This window comes from Mastacembelus armatus, chromosome 17 (genome assembly GCF_900324485.2).
Source record: "Mastacembelus armatus chromosome 17, fMasArm1.2, whole genome shotgun sequence".
NCBI classification, from domain to species: domain Eukaryota; kingdom Metazoa; phylum Chordata; class Actinopteri; order Synbranchiformes; family Mastacembelidae; genus Mastacembelus; species Mastacembelus armatus.
In genome coordinates, this window is record NC_046649.1 from 8,541,025 (window position 1) to 8,555,362 (window position 14,338).

A 14,338-nucleotide genomic window follows, 5' to 3' on the forward strand; every position below is an offset into this window, starting at 1 on the left:
CACGGACTGGAAATGACAAATGCACTTTTCCTTATTTTTGCCTGATGTCAAGGGCCCACCGTTTTGAAAATTACTAAGAATTTCCATTTATAAATCTACCTGTTACTACTGTGATAAATATACTGTAAAGTCAATTTACAGTACATTTTATAACAAGAGTCGAGAATCCTCAAACCTTTCATGCACAATCACCAGTATGCAAACCTTTTTTCACACTTTGCCACTTTCCATTGTGGGGCGACATTTGACCTAATTTCCTTCAGCATTCTGTAAAAAACACTGGCTAAACTATTATCTAGGTCACATTATCACAGTCTGCATATGTGCTACAAGTATAACATCATGGACTTTGTTGTAAAAATAGAAGGCTGTGACTGACATGAGAAGACATACAAGAGGCAGACAAATTGGGAGATGGGGGATGAGTGTTCTTGCAGACACATACTAAAGAGTGAACATTTGTACTTAATACTCTGCTTTAAGTCCCTTAGACAAGGAAGCCACTTTGCCTCCAAGGTTGAAAAATCTGTATGAATAAATGCAAAGAGCTTTGAGCAATTCTAAAAATACAGAGGGAAAATAAAGTACAAAGCTGCTACCATTTTGTTCAAGAAATAAAACCGACTGTATGGTAGCTTCCAAATGACAAAGAGCTGCAGAACAATATGGTTGGACTTTTATTTGCTCCATCTAGTCAAGTCTTTATAGAGCTTCAGTGAGTCATATGCAGGACAAGACAGCTCCCATGACTCATTTAACAGACAATACATATATGCCCAAGCATGCCTTTTTCAAATCTGACACACACACACACACACACACACACGCACACACACACACACAGACACACACACAGGAGTCTGCACCTTCAGCTTCATCATAGAGTCCTGGCACAGCTTGTCCCCGCGAGCCGCTGTCACCTCATCAATCCCGATCAGCTTGGCCTTGTAGCGCACGCCATCTCCACGGAAACGCTTAATAAGCCCCGCCTCACTGCGGTCCTGACCTGCAGGGTGAGAGAAAGAGAGAAATAGAGGGAAGACAGAAATGAGGAGGATAAGATGAACTAGAGTGTGATTACAGGAAACAAATGTGAGCTTAACTGAATCTTACAACTTCAATATCATGCCCTGTTTGAGGTACAGAGGCTGTGTGTGTGTGTGTGTGTGTGTGCGTGTGTGTGTGTGTGTGTGTGTGTGTGTGTATGTGAGTACTCTGGTATAAATATTTATGGGATAGGAAATGTAGAATGAATAGCAAATTAGAAGCAGAGAGCAAAGACTGAAAAGAAAATTGAACTTGAAATTGAAAATGAAGTTGGATAAAGACAGTGGAGTAAATGAGAAAACAACTGGAACAGTGGGAACATTCTGCCATCAGCTATTAGAGGGCACTGTGGGGCATTCAAACACAAAGCTAGGGTGGAAGGTTACAGGGTGGGTGCGTGGCGGTGCTTACTCCTACGCTCGTTCACACCGACAGTTCCCATGGGTGCTATTGGTGGGTGATAAACCAGCTTGAATAGGTGCTATTGAGAGGAATCATCTCGGTCCAGCGCTCACCCACAATCCTCAGAGGCCCTCCCCGTGTGATGGATGTTGGGCGGTGGCAGAAAGGTGGTGTGAGAGGGAGGGGGGCTTTTGCAATTGTGTGTCTGGATGGCCTGGGGCTTTATTCTGTCATCCCCTCCCAACCCTTTGCTGATTATTCTGTCTGTCAATCTCTACAGCTGTCCTGACACCACCTTGACACTGACACCTTTCTCATTTTGTCTCGGTGCTGTCTGCCGTAACATTGTACTGTTTTGATTATGTGGGTGCAAGCCTCAAGCAGTCTCGTGCATCTACAATGTATTACGCATCCATCCTGTGAGGGGCTTGTCACCAGCTCCCAACGCATTTACGCAAAGAGATAGCAAGATTTCAAATCAAGGTCACCAGCACCTTGGAGAATTTTACACTTCTCAAAGCCCCTTTCTCCCTCAATTCTAGGTCATGAGCCCATACAGTACATCAGTTAATGCCACATTTATGTAACCAGCTAACCTATGCATGAGAAGAAGACAAGGTCTAGACTCAAAGACATATTACACCAAAATGAGCTTATTCCACCCAAAAAGACACATTACTCCCATCCACACTACATCTACCATAACACAAATGGAATTTCCATTTCCATAGCTGCAGCTTCCAAGGAAAGAAACACTGGAAATTCAGAAAATTAGCAAATTAAGGGCCTTGTGCAAAAGGAAGGGGGTAAAAAATCTCTAAGTTCAAATGCAAGCACTTGTTTTGTACACCCTCTCACTAATTCATGAGGGCAAAGGGGGATGGGGGGATGTGAGGGTTTTGACGATGCTAAAGTCATTAAAGTCTCTGAGCAAGTGAATATCAAATCTGGGTCTAATTCAGACTTGTTTCCCTGCCAGCTGATAATGAGTCTTATACACAGCCCCCATGTACCACTAACACACAGCCACTCTACAGAGAAATGAACAGTCACACTTTGATGACAGCCTCACTAAAAACTGTAGTCATTCCTTTGACATACAGCATATACATGACTGCAGCTATGCTGATACCTAAACCCTGCAGAACAGAGGGTGGACTCCAGCAACAATTATTACTGTACCTTATTCAGACTATCATTTATAATATGGCTGTAGTGTATTTATGCAGTATTATGCATTCCACCCTGATTTTACTGACTCACACACTCTCTATTATAATGTAAAATGTATGCTGCTCCAGTTGCATTTTAAACATGATTGGTCCAATTCAGTGAGGTTCTCTCAGATGAGCTTTAACCAGATGTTCTGTGCCATTTGTTTCTTTACATACAGTGTGCCATTTCCCCCTAATAACACTTCAGGAGAGATTTAGAGGTTTATGCACAGATCCTCAAAAAAGTAGGCCTTGCATACCGAATGAGAGTCCTGACACAGTAGCATAACTCGTACGCTACGTGCTCTGGGTTCAGATCAAGACAAGCAAGTGCGCTGTATTTGAAAACTAAAGAGCTGCAGGGCATGCTGTTTCATGTTGTTACACACTAGGTAGAAGAGAAGGGGGGGAGAATGTGTGTGTGTGTGTGTGTGTGTGTGTGTGTGTGTGTGTGTGTGTGTGTGTGTGTGTGTTTGTGAGGAGGGTTGACACATATTCCTTTGGTTTTCTGGATTTACAATTACACAAGGATGAATGGTCCTCACAACATTTCCAGCCCATGAGTCTGATTCTCATAATCAGTTTGACAGAGGGTTGCCTAAAGTATTGTCTACTGTTAGTCTGCGTCTAAGTGTATCGTACACTTGGCACAACATGGTTGCCTTTTGGGAGTCCTGGTGGTTTGAGGTGCATGCATCCCTGGCTACAGTCAAGTCCTCTGTGGCATCTACCACCTCCCAAAATTTCCTGTTGCCCTGATTTTCCAGACCTTCCAGACCTTTTCCTAGACCTTATACAAGCTCAAATGTCCTTAAACAGCAAAATCTTCAAAGATGGAGCCAAGATTTACTGCCAGGATGTCAAATCAAATGAAACAATTCCCCCAACTAAAACATAGGGCCTGCACCAGGTTCATGGAGAGAACAATCACTGTTAGCCTTGCTCCATACTGTTTCAGCTTTGTCTCTGATCAGAGTGCTGCATCCTCCTCTTTGCCACAGTAGAATGGGGACAGTGAGGGGACAGATGGCAACAGATGGAGAGTCAGAAGTGCCCCTCCAGATATAAGGACTTGGCAACAAGAAACTTTTTTGTTGGGGATCCGGGCATCGAGGCAGCTTAACCTTTAAACCTCTCTGAGTGTATTTCTGTCTTTGTGTTAGTGTCCCTCTCTGCCAGTAGGCCACACACACCATCCATTTGGCTATAATAAGAGGCTAGGGTGATGCCTGCTGAGCCATGCTTTGGCCTGCAGGCAATGTAAAATATTAACCATTATTTTGTGTGTCTCTGCACATAACATTTGATGTCTCAAAAATGAGAACACTAGGTATGTCCTTTCAGCACGGGGGGGATGATGACTTTAAGCAGCAGTAAAGAGAATGGATGTCTGAGGAAAGCAAATCTGTCCACACCATCTGCCTCCCCACTGTGCATAAAATAATTTTCATAAGCCTCAGCAAACACACAGATACAGATTTACAAAAATTAACAGCAGCATGTGTTCCGACGCACTAATGTCAAAATTCCTCTATACAACTTTGGCACTAAACCCAAGAGCAAGGTTTTGTTTAAATGACTGATCGTTAAAGCAGTTACAGAGTTAATGAGGGGTACTGGGCCCATCATCAATGCAGTGGACAGACCATTGACTCACTGCAGAGTTACATGCAGGTATTGATGTGTCGTAGGTGGTGATGGCCAAGATCATTCTTTAGGTAGGGGCTCCAAAGTGCTATTATCACACTGATGGTAAAGTGTGATGCAATTGTCAAATGGAAATGTTGGTTTGTACAGGTTGAAATTTGAAATATTTGCACTACATTTTACAATCACATACATTCATCATGAGAGGTGACTGGTGATTTAATCTACTTTGTGGCTCTGTCTGTGCCTGTCTTTCCCCCTGTCTCTCTCTCACTGTCTCCCTGTCCTCCATTCCAGGTCTCTCTTTTTGAAATAAATCTTTTTTTGTGCACAGATTACAGTTGGAGAGCAACAGTTGCTATGGAGATAGAGTAAAGTCATGCATGTAAAGCAATTCTGGGCAGAGGAGAGCATTGGTTTTGTGTAGTTTTCTGCAATAACATTTGATTTTCCCAGTGGTTTGAAAGGAATGGTAAATTAAAGTGCTACAACATCACTACAACAAAAAACATAAAGCAGAGTGTCCACTATGACCTCTTAATAATGTTCTGTTTTTCTCTGAAATGCACTCCCAATAGAGAATGCATTAAAGACTGATGAGTTGTTATATTTTTCATATTGTCAGCAAGTCCCACAAATTCAGTGATATATTCATCTGGCTACCAATAATTGCCTATGTCGCCATCATCAGTGTAATAATGAAGAATCCATTAGACAATATTATTATGGTGTATATATGTATATATATATATATATATATATATGTGTGTGTGTGTGTATTAAACTACAGCTGAAAATAGACCCTCCAGTAGTCACTATTTACTCCAGTTCAGATAATGTAGGCTAAAATCTACAGTGTGCAAGGGTTTGATTCATTTACTTGGCCTTGTTTGAAAACCTAAAGAATATGTATGCTATGCTACCAGATCTGACAGATTTACCTCTTCAGTGGAAATGGATGGGCTTAGGTTTGAGCATTACTGATGGGGAAGACAAATCATAAAATATTAAAAGACAGATTTACACATAGCTGGTTTTAGGCTTTTCATAAGATTTGTTGACAAAAATAAAAATAAAAAATAATGCTAGTGTTATGCTTTAACTCACATCAATCTTCTCCTGCTTCCCCATTGTATGAATATAAATAACGCTTTGTCTAAATGTATTTCATCAACTTTATCTTTCACATTGTTTGTATTTGGTCTGGCCCAGACTGTTAAAAATCTTCACTATAGCTGTGCTGCCTGACAGTCTGCATACATTTATGTTGTCCCATTTCCATTTATATTGATCTAAATAGCATCTTTGCTGATTGTGTCAATGGCCCCAGCAGCACATGTGATTAACATGGTAAAGTCAGGGGCTGATAGCCTGTGCTGATAGCCCCTTCTGATGAGCTGCATGGCCACGTGTGTAATAGGCCCCTCGCTCTGCTCTCCCGCCTCCACTTAACTCAAATCAATGGGCCCTCCTCCAGCCTGGCCATTTATCTGAGCAAGCCGACAAAGCCAGTGAAACAGCCACAGAGGACCTGGCCCCGCGGCCTCGTTACAGACAGCCTGCAGAAGCCAGATTTGCTGGACTAGCTGGAGTGGTTTTATTCATGGACGGAGAAATGAAGGAAAAAAGAATGAAAAGAAGGAGGGCAAATGAACAAGCATCCTCTTCTTACCCACTTTTATCCTCCTCTTTGTGATTCCCACTCTTTCTGTCCATGTAAGTCCTCTCAGCCAATTCAATCCTATTTCAATCTCCCGGTGAGTGTTCGGAGAATGCCTCGTTCTATTGCATCACTTATGCTGTTCATCAAAGTGACAGGGTGTGAATTACCCCATCCATGACACCTAAATCATAGCACTGCCAAACCCTGGGGCTACAAGGAATAGCTGTTACTACATCTGGATCCCTGGGATGAGACAGGGAGCCTCTCAGTGGACGTGAGTGAGTGAAGCTTCTCTCCATGTAGTCCAGCATTATTTAGATCCATCCACACATGGTGTAAAGTTATGTTCAGTGCCTGTCAAACATGAGAAAGCTGCCAGTTTTTCAATTTTGTCCCCCTTCCTTTCTTCATGCTACTGGTTGTCCGTGTGGTACTACCCTCCTTACCATTTAAGGCTTTTAACTGAAGCCACCACATCTTATGAGTCAAATATTTTACATACATCTACATTACAGACCTACTGTTGCAAAGAGGGTTTGGTAAGTACAATCTCTCATACCTTTGATCCTCCTGGACTCCTTTCGCTGGCTGGTTTTGACACCTGGCTGGAGCTCGGCCTCTGCTGACATCCTCCACTGCTGAGTCCCTTGTCCTGCTCACAGCAGATCCACCATGGGTTAGCAGCAAACTAGCTAATCCTCCCAGCTCCCAGTCAGTTTTCCCACTCCAGTTTTTCTCACAGTCACTCTTTGGTGGAGAAAATCTCCTTCAAATTCATTATGGGATGTCTGGTACTCTTCAACAAATGAAGATCCAGCATTTAGAACTACACTCCATCATTGCTGGCCCATAGTGTTTGAGTATTGCTAAACAACACATGAAACGAGGTGATTGGATTATAAGATGGCTGATCCTCTTCAGAGCAGCTTCAGATCAGACGTCTTCTGGAGTGTACCTGAGTTCTCTCCGTGAAGGTCAAGTATCACATGGTCCGCTGTTGCCCTTTTTTGAGGGTCCACCTATTGCTTGGGACTAATTCTCTCCAGCTGAGAGTGCAAGACTGATTGAATCAAATATTGTTCTTCAGAGTAGGTCAGGAGTGGGTATTATTCTTTGGCAGAGTCCTTCAGATGCAGTCTGGCCGCCCATCACAGTCACTTGCCCTGAGCACTGCAAGGTGAGGAGACAGAGATGAGAGTTAATGAGAAGCCGGAGGGGGTTAAAAATGCAAATGACAAACACATGCCCCTTGATCACTCATTACAACATTAATTTATCATAAAAAATGACAGGCAGCAATTTAACAAATCAACAAAGATGTTATTATCTCTTCTGGATCATTAATCCTTAATGAGAGAGCCGCAAATGCTTGCTGTTCAGCATCCACCCTTGAAGGAGACCTATGGCAACATACTTCATGCTCTTTTTATTTAGCCCGTACAGCATAGTATATACAAAACATTAAAGCATGACCAATGCATCTGTGTATGCAAAGCAGATTTTTAGAGGATGCACTATTAATGCACCCAGGTGAGACCAACAGCACAAGAGGAGGGGAAGTAGCAGAGAGCGATGAATGACAGTCTGTTACAAAACAAGCTGTGGTGGGAATCCTGGCACAACTGTATAAACCGGAGCCCCCCACATTGTGCTTTAATTCCCTTAAATCATCCAATGCTGTCACAAGCGTTGTGCCAAGCTGGCACTGTGACTGGTGCTGCTTCTGTTGGCATGGTGATGGCCATTGTTGGAGAATAGGCCTTCCCTGGCCTACGAAGAGTTGCTGTGCATCGGGCACTGGGCACACATTATCCTTTGTGACATTCTGTGACATTGTGATTGTGTGTGGTGAGAGTGACAATGAGACGAGTGTCACTTTTTTATGCATTTTTACTGTATAATCTTCTCAAATTTATTTATTTTAGCACAGTGCCAGTTAACTATCCTACATTATCATCAAAATTTACCTTGTTTGTAAAAATCTTGAAGCTGATAAAAGATAAAATAGATAAAAAAGATAAAAATATTGTGCATTCTATGTATTTGCTTATAACTACCAAAGAAACAACTATTACACATGGGTATCTCATGTATGTAGAACAGTTTTTCTGTGACAGCTCAGTCTCTGACCTGTTTCAGCACTCAACAGAAATCCCATTTTCTTCTGTTAATTTCTTTCAGTAATGAAGGCTTAATGAAGTAGCACTAGAGTCATTTAGCCTTATTTATCTAGCCATATTTTTTTCTACATAAAACATTTAAACTTAGGTGGTTTCATCTTTGCCTAAATTTCAGATTTTATGACCATTTGCATTTTCAGTGCAACCTGTAAAATTTACTTTGCGTTTTGCCTGAACAAACCACAACACCACTGTCTCCCCAAAACCACCTCAACTGAGGAAAATGAAATTTCAACTGCAGAAACATCTCTTTCAGAATGAGTCTGGATAATTTACAAACACTAACTATGGGAGCAGTTTTCATGGAACTATCCATCCATCCATCATCTATACCCACTTATTCCTTAACCAGGGTCACAGGGATCAGCTGGAGCCTATCCCAGCTCCCTTTGGGTGAAAGGCAGGGGTCCTCCCTGGACAGGTCACCAGTCCATCACAGGGCCACATAGAGACAAACAACCTCACACACTCACACTCACTCCTATGGGCAATTTAGAGTCACCAATCAACCTGACATACATGTTTTTGGACTGTGGGAGGAAACCAGAGTACCTGGAGAAAACCCACACAAGCACAGGGAGAACATGCACACTCCACACAGAAAGGTCCCTGATGGGTTTCAAACCAGGAACCTTTTTGCTGTGAGGCAACAGTGCTAACCACAAATCCACTGTGCTGCCCTTCATGGAACTAGCTCTTATCAAATAAATACAATAGTCCCATCAAAACTATGCATTTAGTGGATAAGCCAGAGCAATAGTAGAGATTTTGCTATTACACTTTTAAAAAGACATTCCTCAAAGCTTTGAGAACCGAAAATGGACTTTCACTCACCTCAATTGTATTGCAGTGGCAGCAGAGTTATTTGAGACAAATATCTCAAAGAGGTAGACAAAATGAGGTTATTTTTTACCAGTTACATATTACAACAACAGATACAAGTGTCCAATGTCTGCAACATTTAACAGCAATATTTCCACGTCAAATCTCGGAGTAACTTAAAAAGTTCTGAAATCACAAATGCAGTTGCATGTTTACTTACCACTAGAGGGAAACAAACCTTTCATTTTTCAGCATACAATGCATTAATTGGAGCATTCATACAGTACAGATATGCATATATGCAATATATGCATAAAACCAACTGATCTATGACACTGTCTCCAGAGCACTATCTGCCTAATCCTCCTGCAGACAAGTCCTTCAACTCTCCCATTATTCCAAAATGAGCTGTGATCTTAAGACACATTTCATTTCTATGAACAACAGGTCGTTTCAGTTGCTTCGCTGGTACCGGTTCGCCTTGTGCATGGCTGTCTAGACCATGTGTCACCCTATGTGCTGATGAGGCCGATAATGTCACCCAGGTCGAAATAAAGGGGCAACCCCTCCATAAGCATGTCTCTGGCATAGCCTTGGAGCGTCGGTGATGGAAGAGGTATTCTCCATGTCACAAGGAACCTTATCAGAATGTAATTTTCATTACCAACGAAGGAGATATGCCTCATTGTATTAGACGGAAGAGTGATTTAATGTGATGTTTGGCTTCTTTTCAAAACCAGTGCTATCTAGGTCACCCAGACTCCCCAATCTGCTCCGTGTTTTAACAGCTCCCAGTGTCTCTTATGATTTGGGTCAGAGTTAACGAGCATCATTCGTTTCTCCAGCTACTCTCAAATGTTAGGGGATGTCAAAAGCCCTTGACAAAAGCCACTCTTTATTTATTAATGTGTTCATTTTAGAACTACCTCTCTCAAGTGCAAAGGAAAACTTTCTTAAGGGCAGAGAATTTCATTTCTGCTTGCATGTCTTTATTTCCCCCCATCAACCCATCAGTCTCTTTGTCTCTGGCTGCTTGTCTTCCTGAATTTCACAAATCCTCTCTGGAGATGTTTGTTTCCTGCTTGCGTCAGAAACTTAACCCTGAAGCCGGATTATTGAACAAAAACAGGCATGCTGTGAGAAAACTTGATGTATGGCAACTCCCTCTTCCTTAACATTAAACACATCAATCATATAAGCCGTTGATTTTTGAGGAGAGGTATAAAGAACCTTCATAGGACGAACTAGACCCTGAAGCTGGATTATATATATTTATCTTGCCATCTTGTCTGTGAATTGGTATGAGATCTGATCTGAATCTTTATAATGAGGAGAGACCTTTGTTGTTTTGATTAGTTTGTCAGAAAACAACACATAACCTTCAGTGAGCTGAAGTTCGGTTTAATCAAAACGCTACGCATGTCACACTGTAAACTGGGATAGTGCAAAAAAATCAAAACACATCATATAGATCATTGTTACTTCCAGCTCTTCATAATTATGTAAATAATACATATCCACCACAGTAATGTGTTCGCAATAAAGTAAAAACTATAATTTACATATTTGATTTACATTGCAGAGACAAATAGTATAATTTGTAACATTTATACTGAGTAGCTCTCTACCCATCTCTATGAATGATAATGATTCATTAAGTGTGATCAGAGTTTTAATCATGTTTACCATTGCAGAGATAAAATGGGCAATCACTGAACACGCCTTAATTTTTAAATCAGCTCATTCTTGAGGTTCCTTTAAGATCCAGCGTCCCAGTTAGTAACATTTCCTCCTGAGACTGGTGTTTAATAGACTGCACAATCAACCTCATATTGTGAGACAAGCCTCTGTGCATCCTGCCACCAATGAGTAACAAAGGTTGAACAGTCATCTATCACTGGATATGGCCAATTACACCTCCATTCACTCTGGTCCCGACGGAAACTGCAGTCTGTGCTCTCCAGCTTGCATCTGACTGAGGAGTAGGGAGGGCCTGTCCCCAGACCGTCGCTGTCTCTTCCTGGCCAAGTCTGGCATTGCCCGGGGCTGGTGGAACGTTTGTTCGACAGACCGGCTTTGGCACCTTGCGCTGGTCATCTTTGTTACAAAATGCCCCCCAGCTTATGGAGTGGGACACAATTGTCACAACCCGGCCTAGCACAGCTCTTCTGAATAGCCCTGCTGTGTTACCTTGTGTCACCTATGGCAGTGAGGGAGGACCAGCTACTGCTATATCCTCTATACACTAAACCTGAAGACTTTAATCTGCGCTCTTATGTAATGTTATATTTTCCTTCTATTTTATATCAGCTTTTATCGCAGCCTCCCACTGAACAAAAAGGTTGAACATACAGTACAACTGGCTGATAACCCTGGGATCTAAGATAAGGTTAATTTACTTTGTTGGACTAATTAGATTCCTGACTGGCTATTAACACTTTTGACCATATGATTCAAATGGCCATCATGTTAAACAGTCACGGCACGCCACAGAAGGCCACAAAACATCCAAAATATGCAAATATACAGTAAGATATATGCAACAACACTACGTCTACAGCCAGGCACAGCAGTGCTATGAGCTAAATGTTAACGTGCACACAGCTAACATGCTGATGTTTCTCGGGTGTTGTTTATTATGTTCATTAAGATCAGTTTAGCATGTTTTCATGTTAACGCCTACTTATCATAGCAACTGATTAGAATGTGATTTGTTTTGCAGATATTTAAACATAAACCAAGTAACAAGAAAATTGATATTTTGACCTGAGGGCGCCAGATGATCAACTCATCAAACTGAGCCCAATTCACCCCGAAGGGAAAATGAATATCAATGTCAGTGATATTACAGGAGAAACCACAAATGTGAACCTCATGATGTAGGACCACCAGCAGGATTCGTCTCTTGATGAACACACAAATTTAATGTCAATCCATTTAATATTTATTGAAATATTTCAGTCTAGACCAAAGTGGCTGACAGAACATCCAGCCTATACACTGATGCCATCTTTAGCTCCACGCTGTTAACATGGCGAACGATCAAAGGATTTTCTGAGCATTAAAGATAAACAGGACATCCTATTGGTTGGTGATGTAACTGAGCAAATTACCAGACTTTCTTTTAGCAAGTGTAAATGTGAAGAACATTAACATAAAATGGAAATGGGGCAACACCACCGCATTAACATTGTGCTATAAAAAAGCCCTCCTTTTGATTTCTGCAGGGATTTATCCGAGGCATAAGTGAAATTTTGTAGCCACAGAAGAAAATACCCTTCTCCTTTCTTCTTCTCTTTTTCTGTGCCTTGCTGGCCTTCCAGGGGGAACTGATAGCCTCTGAGCTCAGGCTGTACAGCCACGGCCCATTAGTTCACCTCATTCTGACAAGATGGAGGGCCTCTGACGATGGAATAGTCAAGTGTGCAAGCAAAGAGGAGGGTGAAAGAAAATACATACAGAAAAATTCAGTTAGGGTATTTGAAGTACTCTCATTTGTTTTCTCAGGAAAAAGAGAGGCCTCATTGCTTCAGGTTCAAGAGCTACAGCTGGTAAACTAAATAAGCATTGCCACACAGTTGCTTTGCTGTGCAGATTTATGTCGGTAAAGGCCTTGGAGCCGTGCACTCGGTAAGGTGTGGCTCCAGCAAGGCTGCGCATGCCAAGCAAGCTGCCCTCTGAAGTGCTCCTGTATTATCCTTTGTAACCAGCTCAGCTACAGGAAAACTAGGCCCAATTTAGATAGAAAAAAGAGAAGAGAATGTGTGCGTGTGTGTGTGTGTGTGTGTGTGTGCAGTGGTCTCATCAAGTCTGAGCTATACGACATAAATGAACAAATACACTAACGCCTGCACAACAGAGGTCTCAAGATACAAATATTAATGGGGTTTATTTTGAAAGTTTGCATTTCTTAGGCTGCTTCTGTCTCACTAACAGACATATTCAGGCTAATAAAGTGTCACTTACTCCCAGTGGTGACAGTAAACAATAGCATGAAAACAAGACAGGGTACATTTACTCTTTTATTCATCTAATTCCACCTACCGCATATAACAGGTCTGGAAACCCAGACCCTTCTCAGAACAGTTAATTGGTGGATGTGGCTCTCCAAAACATCTCCTCTGTTACTCTGTGGCTTCCCTGAGGAGTCTTTAATTCACTCTTGATTTGGTTTGTTGTTGTGCTGTGTCTCAGTGTCTGAACAGTGTGTTAAAACAGGCTAGTTGCCACCTTCAGTGGGAGAGAGAACTGGGCACGCTCCAGAAGGCCAGGACAAACACCAGCCAATCTTTTCTTCCTTCTGTCTCTCTTTCCTCTTTTGCCATTTGCTCTGTGTGTATCCTTTTTAATCTCCTTAGGCTTTTTACTATTTCTATTCAATTGTTTTTTTTTTTTATTAATTTCTATCTTTATCATTTTGTTTTATCTCCCTCCAAACCTTGTTCTGTCCTGCCCTCTTTTTCTTTGTCTCTCTCTCTTCCAACATCCATCTTTTTTAAAAGAGGTTGAAGCATGTTTTATTTCGTTGTCATTCCTAAATCACCTTCTTTTGTGATTTACAAAAACACCATAGATTCCTTGATTTGGACATCATTTCATGCAGAGAGTAATGAGACAATTAGAGTTTTCTTTCCTCACTCTGTTCTTTTTAAACTAAATAAACAGCCAAAAGGTGTCCTCTTTAATTGCGCATGGGTCTTGGATATAATTAGGATACATAAGCAGGCCCTTTATGAAGCTTGACTGTGAATAACTGCTTCACAGTTTGTAGTTTTGACTGCGTTTGTATCTTAAAAGACACAGATTTGATTCAGCAGCATTGTGGACAGGCAACATGAGTATCAAACACCACTGTAGCTGAGATAAAAGTCGCAATGATCAAAACCACTACTTGCACAAAAACATTACCTACAGTCTGCGAGACAGCATTAATGAAGCTGGGGGGAAGCACCGAACAACCTTTTCCAAACAGGAAGCTTTTTGTTTTCGTACTTACTGTCACACTGTCTTATTGATGCTGTCATGATGTGACACACCACAGAAACAAAGTGTTGGGGGAGTAGCTTCACTTAATGTCAATAAAAAAGCAGTGTGACATATTTTCTGCTAGCTTTACTTCTTAGTTCCTTATTAGTGTTGTCATTTTAAGCTGACTAAGAGACTGTAGGAAAATTACTGGAGTGAAAGAGGGAGGATTATATTTTTGATTTTTATCTGAGGGGAGGGTAGCCTGATTTTTTCTTTTTTCTTTTTTTCTTTCCTTGGAGAAGCAGAGGGAGATTTTTTTTCTCTCCACAAATTTATATTTTAGCTCAGGCTCCCCTTGAAATAAACTTTTTAACTCTGTCTTTATTCTCTACCAG

At 41.5% G+C, this 14,338-nt stretch overlaps 1 protein-coding gene across 1 annotated transcript in view; it reads right to left on the minus strand.

Moving 5' to 3' along the window:
- c8b (complement component 8, beta polypeptide) overlaps nucleotides 1-14,338 on the minus strand; it is a 55,974-nt gene that overhangs the window by 24,223 nt on the left and 17,413 nt on the right. The window contains exons 3-4 of the mRNA XM_033325644.1: nucleotides 6,533-7,143; nucleotides 867-1,006 (exon numbers count right to left, since the gene is read on the minus strand). Of these exons, the coding sequence (XP_033181535.1) occupies nucleotides 867-1,006; nucleotides 6,533-6,602 (210 nt within the window). The 5' untranslated portion in view covers nucleotides 6,603-7,143. The remainder of the gene's footprint in view (nucleotides 1-866; nucleotides 1,007-6,532; nucleotides 7,144-14,338) is intronic.